This window comes from Propithecus coquereli, unplaced genomic scaffold (assembly GCF_000956105.1).
Source record: "Propithecus coquereli isolate 6110/MARCELLA unplaced genomic scaffold, Pcoq_1.0 Scaffold422, whole genome shotgun sequence".
NCBI lineage: Eukaryota > Metazoa > Chordata > Mammalia > Primates > Indriidae > Propithecus > Propithecus coquereli.
The window spans coordinates 184,926-200,967 of record NW_012149975.1 but is presented as its reverse complement, the minus strand read 5'-3'; the positions used below and the strand labels follow the sequence as shown (position 1 = coordinate 200,967).

Below are 16,042 nucleotides of genomic sequence, written 5' to 3'. Positions count from 1 at the left end.
GGCCAGCATGTATGGACAAGCAGTGGTGTCTAATTGTCTACATGCATGTGAATCCAGACCCAGCGCTTCCCCAGGGCATGCTCTTCTGTCGCTCTGTCATTCCTACCAGCCCCCCGCCCACACCATGCCAGCTTTCCTTTTGTTATCTTCCCTGATTCCAAAGAGTTACCATGTTGTATTTTGCACAGCCGTTGTCTCAGTTTACCCTGATCCAAGTTGATTGCAGACACATTGACGTTTTCTTTTTAAGAGTTTAACATAATTTTCATTTTATGTTTTAACAGATAGTTCCATATTTTGGAGTTATGTTTAGCACCTTTGAATTCTGCAAGAGAATCTGTCTTTACCAAAATGGTTACACTGTGTCTCCTCTGAGCTATAAATTGACGCCAGGGGTGGATCAGAGTTTGCAGCCCCAGGAATTGCGGGAATTAAAGAAGTTCTTCAAAACTGGAAAACTGAAGTCTAAAAAACCAACTCTGTGAAACTGCATGGAACTGGAAGCGCACCAACTGAAGGCATGTTGCAATCACAGATAAACGCGGCCTCTTAATTGTGCACATGAGGAGCGATGAGAGGCTACTCCTGTCTGCTGCCCTTGGAAATGAGACAGTTTGACCATTCACCCCCTGAAAGCTCCAAACTGATGTCCCTGTGAACACCTGCACCACGAGGTTTCCCAACACTACTGTGTCATGATAGCATTCCACCAGATTTTATAATCAAAACCTAGTAGTGACAAAATGTGCGATTTACACTCTGAATAGAAACACGACACCCAAGAAAGGGCATGGCCGCGACATCTCAAAGCAACATGTAGTTGAAGTGGCTGAGCAGATACCACATCGTGAGCTCAGCCACAGGGTCACTCGTAGTCAATGCGAAGCTCACACGGCCCAACGTCAGCCTAGTTTCACTCAGTTTGACCTGAAGCTTCCTACTACCACTGTTCTTAACTCATAACCTTTGCTGACTTCTGAGTGTACACACCACAGTGTTAATTATGCCTTGTCAGAAACTAAGTGAAAGTGTTTAACATTTAAAAGTTGTCACTATGGTAGTACAACCATCCTTCTTTACTGAAATTTGAAGCATCCCAAGCTTAGAAACTTCTGTTTCAGAAAGGCAGTTTTTACCATGACTGCTTAATTATGTCCCCAAAGGCATTCTTTGGATTGAAGTCATGTACAGTTCAAATGGCCCGAATTCTCTGCCTTTTTAACTTGCTTTACAAGCCTACCTTGAAAATAAGTTATTTAGTCAACTTAAGTTATTCTCACAAGATGTCCCAGTTGCCTAGAGAGGACCAAATGGAACATTTGACACATGCACCCAAAAAAATGTAACTGAATAAAAACACTCTAGGCTAATAATGTGTACTAAATTTTTTAAAAATCAAATTTAAAATTCTATGTAAAGTTTATATAACTATACCTTTTGAATAGTGCCTATCTGTGCATTTAAAAATGCATTAATATCTAATATTAAGTTAAAGTTTTAATTATGTTGCAAATATTTTTTTCCTATTTTATTTTCCAAAGAAAAATGATGTATTGGCCGGGCGTGGTGGCTCACACCTATAATCCTAGCACTTTGGGAGGCCAAAGCGGGAGGATCGCTTGAGCTCAGGAGTTCAAGACCAGCCTGAGCAAGAGCGAGACCCTGTGTCTACTAAAAATAGAAAAATTAGCCAGGTGTCGTGGTGACCACCTGTATTTCCAGCTACTCGGGAGGCTGAGGCAGGAGGATCACTTGAGCCCAGGAGTTTGAGGTTGCTGTGAGATAGGCTGATGCCACGGCACTCTAGCCTGGGCTGCAGAGTGAGACTTTGTCTCAAAAAAAAAAAAAAAAGAAAGAAAAGAAAAATGATGTATTGGTCATTTATCACTAATCTGAGTTATAAAACTATGGGTAAATACATACTTGCCAAATCTTTAAACTCTCAGAACCTTGTCCTATTTAAAAATACCAGAATAACTCATTTTCCAACTGCTGTGGCAGACTGTTTTATGGGGAATGGCAGTTAAATGCTCACATGAAAATCTCATCTGTAGCCCAATCTGCTAGAGTGTGGGGGGTGGAAAATTCTTTACCCAGAATGAATAGTTCATGTTTGTTACTCTTTATTTTCCTTGAAACAAAGAACTTTTCAAAAAGTTCTGAAAGCTGCAAAACAATTTTTTCTTTATTTTTTACTAAATCTAAAATCCTCACCTTAGGTTATTTACATCATAGTAATATCTTCTGTGTATTAGACAAGTATTATGAAACAGATAGCTAAGCTCTTGCTATTGTCACCCAGGAATGTTTTCTGAGCTGCGGGTTTGATTTTTTTCAATAAATTAAGTAGGCAAAAGAATATACCTCATTTTTCTAATTTCAGAACAACTCTAAAACTCTAGTTCTGTTTCTAAAATAAACTTACAGCTATTTTCATTTTGTTAGTGGTATGAAGGGTATGAATGCCTTTCTGCTTTATGGCTGGCAGTGAGCGCCACACTGAACTAAATACTTTAGGAAGATAATAAAGAAGTGTGATGCAATGTTGACCTAGGGGTAACTTATGGTTTTAAGGAATGAAACATACCTACATACATGAAATGACTATGATTATAAAGCAAATACAAGCAAAGGCGTGATAATTTAGTATCAACTATATACAAGATTGCCAAGGAGCTCAACGTATACTTACTGAAAAAAGGATTAAAGGGATCATCATAGGAGAGAGGGATTAGTACAAGCAGGGGTTTGGGGAGGTAGTGAGTGTCGAACTAAGTTTTGAAGGAAGGGAGGGTATACTAATTGGTCAAGAACAGGTTGGAAGGCATTGCAAGTTGAAGGCAGGGCATATGCAGCGTCACAGATGGAAGCGAGCAAAAGATGTTTGGGATAGTGTGAGATGGGCTTTGTGCATTTATTCAACAGCTGCTAGGTGCTACAGACACAGTGACGAAAACACAGATAAGGTCCTTACCCTCATGGAGCTGATGATCTAGTGAGGGTGGCAGTCAACAAACAAACTAATCAATAAGTTAGGTTAAGTACACACTGTAATGTTATGAGGGTGCTTATAAACAGGTGCTTCATTAGAAAATTATGTGGGGGCGAGGGGAATATTTTAGATCAGGGAGCCAGGGAAGGCCACTCTGAGAGGCGAAATTTGAGATGAGATCTGAAAGAAGAACATAATGAGCCAAGCCATGCAAAGAACTAGGGGGAAGAACATTCCTGGCAAAGGGAAGAACGAGTGCGGAAGTCTGGTAGCGAGTGAGAGAGTGGGATGAAATGAGGTTGGCCAGATCTTACGTGGCCTTGTGGGCCAGAATGAGAAGTTAGATTTTATTCTAAATGCGATGGGAAGGCATTGAAGGTTTTGAAGCAAAAAAGATGATGAACTCTGACGTTCATTTTTAAAAGATCACTGTGGTTGAGAATGGAGAATGGATTGGAAGGAAGCAAGACTGTGAGTGGGAAAACCAGTTAAGAGGCTATTCCAGAAATCTAAGCAAGAAAGGATGGCGTGGACTGGAATGGTGGCAGTAAAGATGGAGAGGAGGGAATGAGCTCAAGACATATTTTGGAGGTGGATTCAGGATTTGCTGAGCAATTTGAATGTAGGGCATAAAAGGAAGAAATCAAGGATGTCATCTAGGTTTTTGGCTTTTGACTTGAGTAACAAGGTAGGTGATGTTGCTGATGTGGGGTAGACTGGAGAGGGCCAGGGTGTTGTGGGGGAAGGAATTAAAAGTTCTGATTTCGACATGTTCAATTCCAACCACCCATAAGACATCCAAGTAAAGAAGTCAAGTAGACAGTTGGCTGGAGCACAGGCTGTCCGTGTGATTGTCCAAACCAGTTGTGGTAGGCAGAATAATGGCGCCTCTAGGTGTCCACACCCTAGTCCCCAGAATGTGTGAATACATTACCTTACATGACAAAAGAGACTTTGCAGATGTGATTACTGTTACAGACATTGAGATGGAGAGATTATCCTGGATTATCCGGGTAGGCCCATTCTAATCACAGGAGTCATTAAAAGTGGAAAAGAAAGGCAGAAGAGTAAGTCAGAGAGATGCAAGGATGGAAGAAGGGGCAGGAGAAATGAGGCCTGAGAAGGACTTGACTCACCATTGCTGGCTTTGAAGACAAAGGTGCTGGGGGAGCCAAGGAATGGGGGTGGCCTCTAGAAGCTGGAATGAGCCTCAGCTGACAGCCAGCAAGGAAATGGGACCTCAGTCTTATACCACAAGGAACTGGATTTAGCCAACAACCTGAACGAACAAGGAAACGGAGTCTCCCCTAGAGCCTCCAGGAAGGAACGTGGCCCTGCCAACACCTTGATTTTGGCCCAGTGAGACCCATGTCCGACTTGTGATCTACAGAACTATATGATGATAAATTTGCGTTATTTAAACCACTGAGTTTGTGGTAATTTGTTATGGCAGCAATGGGGAATTAATATACCAGAACACCATCGATAATTATTTCAGGATAATAGGGACAAGTCTGGAGTTCAGGGAAGAGTGATGACTGGAGATAGAAATTTGGGTGTCATCAGCAGAGAGATGGCATTTGAAGCCAAGGGACTGAATGAGACCACCAACGGAATGGATGGGAAGAAACTTCTGGGGGAGGGGGAAGCAACAAAAATAACATTGAGGAGACGGTGGCTAAAGAAAGGCCTCAAGATGGGACTTGAACCCAGGCACGCTGACTTGAAACCCTGGCACAAGCCACTATAATACAGGTGCCTCTAATCTAATCACAGATACGCTAAGGAGGGAAAAAACAAGTGTAACAACAATAGAAAATTGGAGAAAGAAGGGCTAGAAATAGGGAAAGTAGTCTAGTAGTAGAAACCAAAAATACATTCTTCAGTCATTTGCACCTCTCCCTTTTGTTGTTGTTGCTAGCCAAAAATAAAAGTAACATCCAAAACTAGTTGATATAATAGGTGCATTTGACAGCTGTTATTTATGCACCGAAATGTTGCAATGGGATGACGGAAACACAGGGGTGTGTGTTTGACATAAAAGAAAGTACATACAGCTGGAATAGTCATCAGAAAATAAATATGACATATTAGGTCCTGAAATAAATATTTTTTGCTCACATTTCTAAAAGGAACCTTGAAATAAAATTTCAGGTATACATTATGTTTCCTTTGAAATCAGAAGTTGTTATACACCTTTATCAAATATGAATCTCTGATCCATCTTCAGTTGACTCACCTGGGGATCCTGGGTGTTATGCCAAACTTCCTGAAGAAAATATGTGTATACACACACATATATATATAAATTTTTTTCCCATAAAGTGATTTAGTCTTATGCAGATTAAAGTTGGAGATCAACAGAGCAAAATATATATGTACAGGTTTTGAAGATAGTCACAGCTTGGAAAATGTATTAAAGTGTATCAAATATTGCTAATATGGCTTTTTAAAATGGAGTTAAACTTATATATGTACAATTGCAATGAAATGGTAAGAAACCACTTCCATTTTCCTTCCTACATGTGTATAAAAAAATAAAAACATTTGATCTAAAAAAAAAAGCAAGGTCTCAAGATGTGGAGGAACTGGAACTCTTATAGCCTACTGTTGGGAATGTAAAATGGTGCAATCACTCTGGAAAAAACATTGGCAGTTCCTCAAATGGTTCAACATAGAGTTACCATATGCCCCAACAATTCCACTCCTAGGTATATACCCCAGAAATGAAAACATATGTCCACACAAAAACTTATATACTGTCATTCATAATAGGCAAAAAGTGAAAATGATCCAAATGTCCACCAACTGATGAGTAGATAAATGAAATGTGGCATATCCATACAATGGAATATTACTTAGCAATAGAAAGGAATTAACTATTGATATATACAACAACATGGATGAATCTCAAAAAATAATATGCCAAGTGAGAGAAACCAGACCAAAAAAAAGGGGTGCATACTGTATGGTTCCATTTGTAGAAAATTCTAGGAAATGCAAACTAATCTATAGTGACAGAAAGTAGATCAAAGGTTGCTTGGGAATGGAGAGATGACAAAGGGACACAAGAAAATCTGGGATGGTGATGGATACATTCATTATCTTAATTGTGGTGATGGTTTCACGGGTGTATACATATGAAAAAAGCATATAAAATTGTGTACTTTATATACAGTTTTATTGTATGATAATTATACCTCAATAAGACTGTTTTGTTTGAAGCAGTTACCCCAGGGCTAACTGCATCAACTGCATTCTAAGCCTGCCAGAAATATTAATAAAATCCTTCCAACTATTGGGGGGAGGGGAAGAAAAAGGGGCTTCAAATGCTAAGCTGAGGAGTTCAGGTTTGATCCAATAAGCAAAGGGGAGTCACTAGTTTCTTGTGCAACACAGAGGATGTGATGAAAACTGAACACGAGCAACACTGTTCCAGGAGCTGGAGCAGTGAGAGACTAGACACAGGAAGATTGGCCCACAAATGAGGTGCGTTGTTTTCTCCTCAGTAATTACACTACAAACACAACTGTGATGTTACATCTTCCATACTGGGAATGTAAGCCAGGTCTGAAAACCGAGAGTGCTTTTTCTGGGTGCCTCTTAGGGAAATAAATCCTGCTTAAATGGTCTCTGACATGGTTACCAAATTATAGATAGGATCCTTCTGGGACAGAGAACTGGCTTACCACCATACTTAAGCAGGGTTGGAGTAAACTGTTCACTAAAATTCAGAGTTGGTCAACCTAAGTTAGTATTTTTCTCAATATAAATAAAATCAAACGTATCAAATGCTGTTCTATGTATACATTATCTCATTTACTTGTCCCTACAGTCCTTCGAGGTATGGGTACAACTATCATTCCCATTTTACACCTGAAGAAATCGAAGTCTGGAGAGGTTAAGCAACTTACCCAAGGCCTGGCAGCAGGAAAGCAGCAGAGCCAGTATTTGAACTCAAGCAGTCTGGCTCCAGAGCCCACCCTCTTAACCACTAGGCTAAATTACCTCTCTCTTCCTATTTTGCCCCAGATTCCCAAACCTAGATGCTCAAATCCATTCAATCTTATGGTTACAAAAGTGTAGAGCCATATAATCTTAGAATCAGAAAGGGTGTAGAACTCTCTTCCCAACCAACACAGCAATCTCCTCTACAGCAACCCTAGCAAGTGGCTATTCGGCCTCAACTTTTAGCATTTCCAGTAACAATAAGTTCACTACATCATACAGGAATCCATTCCACCTTTAAGTAGGTCATTCTTAGAAAGTAATTTCTTGTTGAGCTGAATTCTACCTTCATGAAATTTCTACCAGCTGGTGTTAATTCCATATAGAATGTCTAATTCTCTTCTACCAGACAGTCCTTCAATTGTGAAGCCAGCTATGATGTCCCTCCCTCACCCAAACCTCTTTCCCAGTTAAATGTCTCTCATTCACTCAGCCATTTCTCATAGGACATGATTTATAGGCACTTCGCTTTCACGATTGCCTTGTTTGAATATGTTCCAGTTTGTTAATGTCCTCTTAAATGTGGTATCCAGAATTGAACATGAAACTCTGCAGGCCGGCCAGCCAGCAGAGAACCAAGTGGAAGTGGAAGTTCCTCTGATCTGTTCACTACCACCATTCTCTTGGTCCAACTCAAGACTCATTGGTATTTTTTGGCATTGTCAACTCACAGTCAACTAAGATCCCTGGTTCTCTTTTTTCACACATGCTACCATTAAGCTGTATGTCCTCATCCTTAAATGCCTTGCACTAAATATAGCATTAGAACCCTTTATTGTGGTCCTTCCCATTTTATAAGCCTGGGTTTATTCTGGACTTTAGCCTTTATGACTCAGTCCCTAGAGGTTTGTGATACTCCAGTCTTTGTCCTTGGAAGCCTTAGCCTTCCTTCTGTCATCTATATGTGTACTTTTTAAAATCAGCTCATTAGAGAATAATCTATAAGGGCACTAATTTGTTAGCTATCTCCCTTTTTAATTTCCCATTGGAACTTTTCCAAATTGTACAGTTCTGATTTTTCATTTTGGATCCCTCTCCCCCTTGGGCTATCTTTCTCTGTGGATGTTTAGCCAGGAGAGCATATTGATCTTTTCTCTGATCCTTTTGAAGTCTACCTTACACACACACACACACACACACACACACACACACACACACACACTTGCGCGACCATGCCCAGCTTTTTTTTTTTTTTTTTTTTGCTTAATGGATGGTCCAGATGGTCACTTTCCCCAAGATTCGTGTCACTTTCACTTTGCTAACAAGATCTTTCTAATTTATTGTCAGGATTAAACCCAGTTTAGCAATTTACTTCATTGCTTCTTCATTCTTGTGAGAACTGTAATTACACCGTATCAATAAGAGAGTTGAGAATTTATCAGATGTGCTGCTACCGGAATAATGAAATTTTTAGCAGGTAGTCAGATGGTCTATGTCTCTGATCACCCTTTCTCGTCTATGTGACAGTTTTATGGAGTACTATTCATATCGTTTATCTATTTCAGCAGTCTCTCATATACTTCCATAATTACAATCACTATCATTTTTCCCTTTCATTTTCACTTAATGCTTTTCACCCTCCAGCCAATGTACTACTGGTTATATATTCTTGATATATTACTGCTCCTCTCTCCTCCTATATAGTATCTGTCTGAACCAAGTTTAACTTTCCTTTTCCAGACACCAGCTAGAAGTCCCATCCTACCAAGTCTGAACCATACCTATAAAATTGCATGTTCCTTCTTGTATTAAAATTTTACATTCACTTTATTACCCATATTCTGGGTGTTGGTACATAGATATTTGAGTACTTAGGAATCATTTCTGACCCTCTTCCTTGTTTTTTCTTGAGAATTACTAGGCACGACCTAAGCTTTAGTTCCTTTTTCTTTATCAGACTTGTATTCTACATAGCTCCAGAAACGCAGTAATTACTAACACAGCACTATGTGATGAATTGACCAGCCACATATCATTATCAACATCATCATCTCATTATTAATATTATTATCTATTTTCCTGTGTTCTTGTTCCTGGATTCTTTTTTTCTTCTTTTTCTTCTTTCTTTTAACATTTTTTGAACTTTCAGACTTTTTAAAATGTTGCAAAAATGATACAAAGAATTTCCATATATCCTCTACTCAGCTTCTCCAAATGTTAACATCTTACATAAGCACCATAACCAAGAAGAGTATTGGTACATGCTATTAACTAATCTACGGACATTTGAATTTCACCAATAGTATCACCAATGTCCTTTTTCTGGTCCAGGATCCAATTGAGGATCACACATTGCATTAAGTCGTCATGTCTCTTTAGTCTCCTTTAATCTGTGACAGTTCCTCAGTCTTTGTCTTTCATCACCTTGACACTTTTGAGAACATCTGACTCCTTGAAGTACACATAGTAACAGAAAACTAGGGGAGGTCCAGCTTACAGTGGATTCAGCAAAAAAACCAAGTGGTGGCATCAAGTTGCTTTTAAATGACCCATCTTCAATAAAACTACACTTAGTCACCCAAAGACTTAGAAGGGACAAATTCTATGTAATTATTTTATCAGATATTTTTGTGAGGAGAAAAAAAAATCTGACAAAACAATAAATGTGGAAGTGCTTGAAATGGTAAAAGAACTCTGGAATAGAATACAGTAGGGGCATGACGCTCAAGTGGAGTAGCAGATGTGGCCAGGGAAAGGTCACATGTAGAAAAGGGGTACATGAGTGAAATGGGGAAGTGTAATGAGGAGTGATTAACATTTGAATAGAAATGCATTAATCAGAATGTCAGGAGTTCAGACTAGAAAAAAAATTGAGTTTTATTTTGAAATGCATTATAAAAACCACCTTCCTCCAAATAAAACCCTCTGTAGCATTTTGCTTTAGCTGTTGCTTCTGCTCACCAGAAGTAGAGAAGTGACTATCACCTTCAGAGGATATACTCTACCATTCTCTGAAACTGTGCAGCAAGGTCATTTCTGTATCCAGCTGCCTCACTGTTCTAATCAGACTAGCACAGGTCAAAGATTTCCCCCAGGATCAACAAAGCCAGATCCAAAATTGCTCCTTGGAACACCTACAGTTTGTGTGCATCACTTTGGGTTGCTGGGGTTCCTGGGAAGACTGAAAAATTGCAATGCGTACTTATAGAGGAAGGGCCTAAGAATCCTAGAGGAACCCTAGAATTGGGTCCTTTACCAGGCAGATCTAGAGAAGGTGGGAGAGGGCAGAACAGGAAAACAAGGGATATGTCCACTATGTCCACTATGCCTTCAGTGTACAAAGGACTGTTGTTGGCATTTTCCTTTTGGGAATTCTGAAGTCTGGGAACCTAAGGTTCAGCTGCAGTTGCAGTTTTCAACAGTTATCTTTATTTTTGTAAACACCGTTATGATTACTTAGACACGAGATTTGAGATTGCACTATCTGTTCCTGTTCTGAATCTGAGGGAATGCACCCAAGCTAACAAGGAGGTTTTTAAGGACATGTGTGGCAAATGCTTACCCAGTGCAGAGATAACGTGGTTCAGTAAGCAATTGTCCATTGACACAATGGCTGCCAATCTAGTAATAATTATATTGATTCTTCTAAACATTTCTGGGTTTCAGAAATCTATTAAATTCAAGAGCATTTTACTAGGGGCCAGGGATTCAAATATCAACCTAGTTCTTAACCTTCTTAAGCCGTTTAACCTTCTGGGTACAACCTCTATATTTGCCTTTAGCCTAAAATCATTTCCCCACCCCCAGTCCAGTCCTTTGGACTCTCCCAGGCCAATTCCTAGCAAGATCTTTGTCAAACTGTATTTGAAAACCAGAGTCTGGGCATGCTGGCAGTGTCCTGGCTCTGCTGTTCCCCTGATTTTCTCTGGCTTCACTGGTAAAGCTCCAGGGCAGTGGAGGCTTCGGTGAGGAGAGTGAGGCACTCGGCTTGGCTCCAAACAACTCAGTAATCAAGATAAATGATTTTTGATACACTATTCCAAAAACTCAAAAGTGACAACCCAATACAAGTGACTGAGGCAAAGGTCTCAATCAATAGAGGTTTATTAAGCCAAAGTTTGAGGACGCACCCAGGAAAAACACAAACCACAGACAAATCTGAGACTGTTTTTCCAAAGGGGAATTTGGGAACTTTAGTATTTAAGGGAAGGCTTAGAAGATAAAAAAAGGGGGGGAGGGGGGAGAGACGTAAATAGTTACATTCTTGTGAGGCCCAGGAAATCTATATTTTACATAAAATAAGGTGAATGTTCCAAGAGAAAAAGGGAGTGACGGAAGCATCAATTATGTAAATGCCCCTGGGTAAGTGGAAGAATGTTTGATCTTGTCTCTGTTCTGCATGTGGGAAGATAAACTTGTAATCAATGTTTATTAGTGTGGAAACAACAGACTTTAGTTTTTGGGAGCCAGACTTAGCCAAAGTCACAATTTTCATGTCCTTGTTTATGAGAAGTCAGCAAAGAATTTCCTTATGAATGATTTGTGGGGACTGTCCTTTTCAGGTGCCTGAGGCCTTTTACTTTTCCAAGGGGATGGGCTGATGCTTATTAGAAACAGCCATTCATTTGGAAGGGGGTGTTGCATGACTCAGCCTCCTAGCTTGACCTTCCCTTTTACATAAGGTGGGGGGGCGGGGTCCTGAGCTTTTTATTTTCCTTCACAAAAGCAACGCAAAAATCCACGATGAAGAAAGGATCAAAATCTAAAATAAAGACAGGATGCCAACCGGCACTTGCATGACTTTGCCTCACTTGCTTCCCCAGTCCTGGGACTCCAGTTAAACTTTACTTACAAAACACAGGCGACTGACCAGTAGGCTGCAGTGTGCCTACATGAAGTTTTTAAAATACTGCATTAAGGCCAGGCGCGGTGGCTCACGCCTAGAATCCTAGCACTCTGGGAGGCGGAAGTGGGAAGATCGCTTGAGCTCAGGAGTTCGAGACCAGCCTGAGCTGGTAGCAAGACCTGTCTCTATCCAAAATAGAAAAATTAGCCAGGCGGGGTGGCGTGTGCCTGTAGTCTCAGCTACTCGGGAGGCTGAGGCATGAGAATCGCTTGAACCCAGGAGTTTGAGGTTGCTGTGAGCTATAATGACGTCACTGCACTCTACCCTGGGCGGACAAGAGCGAGACTCTGTCTCAAAAAAATAAAAAATACTCCATTAAATACTATGTACTGATTACTGAGGTTTTTCGGAGGATATCCTGTAACAATTGTGCCTCACCCTAGTCCCGTCCTGCTCCAGGGGTTTTTGTCCAGGGTCGCCGTGACCTCACCCTTCCTCCCCACTCCGAGGCCTCTCTCAGGGTCCAGCGTTCAGGTCCCGGGCATCCCCTGCGCCCGCCCCTTCCCCCGGCGCGGTCAGGTGCTGCGGGCGAGCCCAGCAGCGGGGAGGGCGGCCCCCGGCTCTGCCTCCGTGGCTCCTCCCTCCGGGCGCGGAGCCACTCAGCAGCTCTGCCGCCGCGCGCGCCAGGGCTTAGCGCCCGCCCTCGGCCCAGCCCCCGACGCCGCCCGCTCAGACGCCGGCTCCCGGTATATAAATCGGCCATTTGCTCCGCTCCGCCCCACAGCTCCGGAGTCAAAGCCGGTTCCCGGCCTGGTCTTGTCCCGCAGTCGCCTGCCTCCTCTTTCAATTCAACATGACAGATGCCGCTGTGTCCTTCATCAAGGACTTCCTGGCAGGTGGAGTGGCCGCGGCCATCTCCAAAACCGCGGTAGCGCCCATCGAGCGGGTCAAGCTGCTGCTGCAGGTACGTCCTGGGATCGAGGAGCCCAACCAGGAAGTCGGGGGGGGGGGAGGTCACACAGAAAGCGGTTCCCCGAGGGGTCGAGGGGAGTTAACTCCTCAGACCGACCCAAAGGCACACCCCGGGGAGGTGCCTTCAGTAACCTGAAGTCAGGAGTCCAGGAAGTGGTCTGGGGCCGAGGGAGGTGAGGAAGACTGGGGGCTCGGCATCCCCGAGGCAGCGGACTCGTATGGGCCAGTCCGGGGGAGACTTGTCTCCCCGGGCCTCGGAGTCAAGGGCGAAGCCTGAAAGCTGGCGCTAGAAAGAGGAACAGTAGCCTGAGGACCTCAAGGTCGCGGCAAGGAGATAACAGCCTAGGGGAGGCCATGCGTCCGGGTCCAGCGGCCGCCCAGCCCGCGGACGCGCTCAAAGCTCGCCGGGCCGGAAGCGGGCGCCGGGGAGCGCGTGCGCCTTCTACGTCCGCCCCCGCGCAGCCGCCGCCGCGTCCCCTCCGCCTGCCTTCCTGCGTCGCGCGCTCTCCCGCTCCGGCTCTAGAGGGCGCGCACGGGCGAGCGTGGGGGTGGTGGCGCTCAGGTCACCTCTGGGAGCCGAGTAGGGGCGGAGCGGGAGGGAAGCAGCTCAGGAGACCTGAGGCGTAGGCCGCGGTCACCAACGTGACTGCGCCGTACGTGGGACTCGCCCTAATGCCTCTGAACCTGGGTCTGAGGTAATGTCCTTTCTCCCAAGTCTAGAGGTCATGAGTCCGCTTAAGGGTGTCCCCTTCCCAGCCAGAGGGGTGGCGGCTTCATGCCTCTGATGAAGCGGATCACCTCTTCCCCCTGTGACAGCGTCAGAAGGTTAGGAGGGTCCAGCCAGTGTGATACAGAAGAGAAGATTAGGGGAAAAGGGAGCCAACCTTAAGGAAATCGAGATGATGTGTGCTCTGCCCCTTTCCCTTCTCCATGGTTATAACTGTCCCTATTGGCTTCCTTCCTGTCCGGCAGGTGCAGCATGCCAGCAAGCAAATCACTGCAGATAAGCAGTACAAGGGCATTATAGACTGCGTGGTCCGTATCCCCAAGGAGCAGGGAGTCCTGTCCTTCTGGCGTGGTAACCTGGCCAATGTCATCAGATACTTCCCCACCCAGGCTCTCAACTTTGCCTTCAAAGATAAATACAAGCAGATCTTCCTGGGTGGTGTGGACAAGAGGACCCAGTTTTGGCGCTACTTTGCAGGGAATCTGGCATCAGGTGGTGCCGCTGGGGCCACATCCTTGTGTTTTGTGTACCCTCTTGATTTTGCCCGTACCCGTCTAGCAGCTGATGTGGGTAAAGCTGGAGCCGAAAGGGAATTCAGAGGCCTCGGTGACTGCCTGGTTAAGATCTACAAATCTGATGGGATTAGGGGCCTGTACCAAGGCTTTAATGTGTCTGTGCAGGGTATTATCATCTACCGTGCTGCCTACTTTGGTATCTATGACACTGCAAAGGGTAAGTTCGTTTTAAAGTTGTGTTCTTATGAGATAATTTAAAAGATCATTATGCCAACGTAGTATTCCAGGAGCCAGGGATTTGTTTTTTAATTGCTAAAGAAAGCCACAGTCATCCAATACAACCCTCATGTACAAATGGAATGTTTAGGGGATGTGAAAAACAAGAAGTCACTTTGCTTTTTGGTAAAAGTGTCTCTTTTCCTCTTCCCAGGAATGCTTCCAGATCCCAAGAATACTCACATCATCATCAGTTGGATGATTGCACAGTCTGTCACTGCTGTTGCTGGGTTGACTTCCTATCCGTTTGACACTGTTCGTCGCCGTATGATGATGCAGTCAGGGCGCAAAGGAAGTAAGTTCCACTTGAGCAGAAGATAAAGGCATGGCCATGGGACAAGCTGTGGCCACAAACTAGTGATGCCTGCCTTTAAAAATGGCTGTCTGTTCAGGTCGAGGGCTGGGGTTGATAGCATCTGTGTCTACTGCCTTCGAACGGGCCCTTCTGATGCCTGTGAATGAGGGTGCTTAAATGAATGGTATTAGAGGTTAAGACCAGTGGGTAGTCTGCAGATCCCTGTTCTCTAGTCACAGCATTAATATTTCATTATTGCCCATGCTAATGTGTAAATGTTGGGTTTAGAGCTGACGTTAGTTCTTAGAGGTGGGGCTCTGCTTTATTTAGTCTAGTGAATCTTAGGGCTTTCATCAGCCTTCAGTCACCAACTCTGTGTCTTTATTCTTTGCAGCTGACATCATGTACACGGGCACGGTTGACTGCTGGAGGAAGATCGCTCGTGATGAAGGAGGCAAAGCTTTTTTCAAGGGTGCATGGTCCAATGTTCTCAGAGGCATGGGTGGTGCTTTTGTGCTTGTCTTGTACGATGAAATCAAGAAGTACACATAAGTTATTTCCTAGTTTCTCCCTGTGAGCAGGCATGTTGTATTATATAACGTATCTTGAACATTCTTGACAGACTCGTGGCTGTCTATTTATCAATGGCAACTATTTACTGGTTGAAAATGGGAAGCAATAATATTCACCTGACCAGTTTTCTCTTAAAGCCATTTCCATGATCATGATGGGACTCAATTATATTTTTTATTTCAGTCACTCCTGATGAATAACAAATTTGAAGAAATAAAAACATCTGAAATACAATTTTGTTTGTTTGCAGTTTATTTTCGTATAAAATATATTCAAGTAAGTGGTAGATTTGAATAAGTGTTAACCTTGTTAATGCTACATTTTTAATAAACGCTATGGTATCTCCTGAGATGAAGAACTTTCTTTTTAAAACCAATTGTCAGCCATTCACTTACCAACCATGAACTTGGTTGTGGGACCATCAACATTCCCAACATATCAGCAAAATGAAAATCAGGTCCAGCATATCCAAAAAACATTGGCTCATTGCCTGTGGACTGTCATAGCTGAAGGAGCTTTCTCCAAAAAGTACTATGGACCTGCCTTTCCTAGTCCTGTGGTTATTAATCAATAGCTATAAGCTGAATTGTTCACTATGTAATGGTAAAATTGTGTGAATGTCACCTCATTTAGATGATTTTTTAAATAGTTTAAATCATTAAAATTTTCGGACAGTTACCTTCATCTTCACCTAGCTCAAGCCATTTCTATTTAATCCCATTCAAAGCAGAGGATTAGAGCTGGCACAGTTATGTCGTGCTGAGATTGCAGTGCTGTTAAAGATTATGAGAGTTAGACATGGGCCACGACCTCAAAACTTATTTTACAAGGTGGAAATGTAGCATCTGCATTTTGCCTAATGCACTAATAAGCCCAGTCAATGGAGGATATTTATGTT

General features: G+C 42.9%; 2 protein-coding genes across 2 annotated transcripts in view; both read left to right on the top strand.

Annotated features, from left to right (window-relative positions):
* SLC25A43 (solute carrier family 25, member 43) overlaps nt 1-1,405 on the top strand; it is a 40,691-nt gene extending 39,286 nt beyond the window's left edge. The window contains exon 5 of the mRNA XM_012653533.1: nt 285-1,405. Within this exon, the coding sequence (XP_012508987.1) occupies nt 285-485 (201 nt within the window). The 3' untranslated portion in view covers nt 486-1,405. The remainder of the gene's footprint in view (nt 1-284) is intronic.
* Nucleotides 1,406-12,522: 11,117 nt separating this feature from the next.
* Nucleotides 12,523-15,375, top strand: SLC25A5 (solute carrier family 25 (mitochondrial carrier; adenine nucleotide translocator), member 5). Its single transcript, XM_012653542.1, has 4 exons — nt 12,523-12,750; nt 13,731-14,217; nt 14,431-14,571; nt 14,966-15,375. Exons 1-4 carry the CDS (start codon nt 12,640-12,642, stop codon nt 15,121-15,123), a joined length of 897 nt encoding a protein of 298 aa, XP_012508996.1. The 5' UTR covers nt 12,523-12,639; the 3' UTR covers nt 15,124-15,375.
* Nucleotides 15,376-16,042: the final 667 nt, after the last annotated feature.

Excerpts from the sequence above, each read along its gene's own strand:
- SLC25A5 (XM_012653542.1), top strand. The coding sequence starts at position 12,640 with ATGACAGATGCCGCTGTGTCCTTCATCAAGGACTTCCTGGCAGGTGGA. Across the intron at positions 12,751-13,730 it reads GGGTCAAGCTGCTGCTGCAG|GTGCAGCATGCCAGCAAGCA; the intron begins GTACGTCCTGGG and ends CCTGTCCGGCAG. Across the intron at positions 14,572-14,965 it reads GCAGTCAGGGCGCAAAGGAA|CTGACATCATGTACACGGGC; the intron begins GTAAGTTCCACT and ends TATTCTTTGCAG.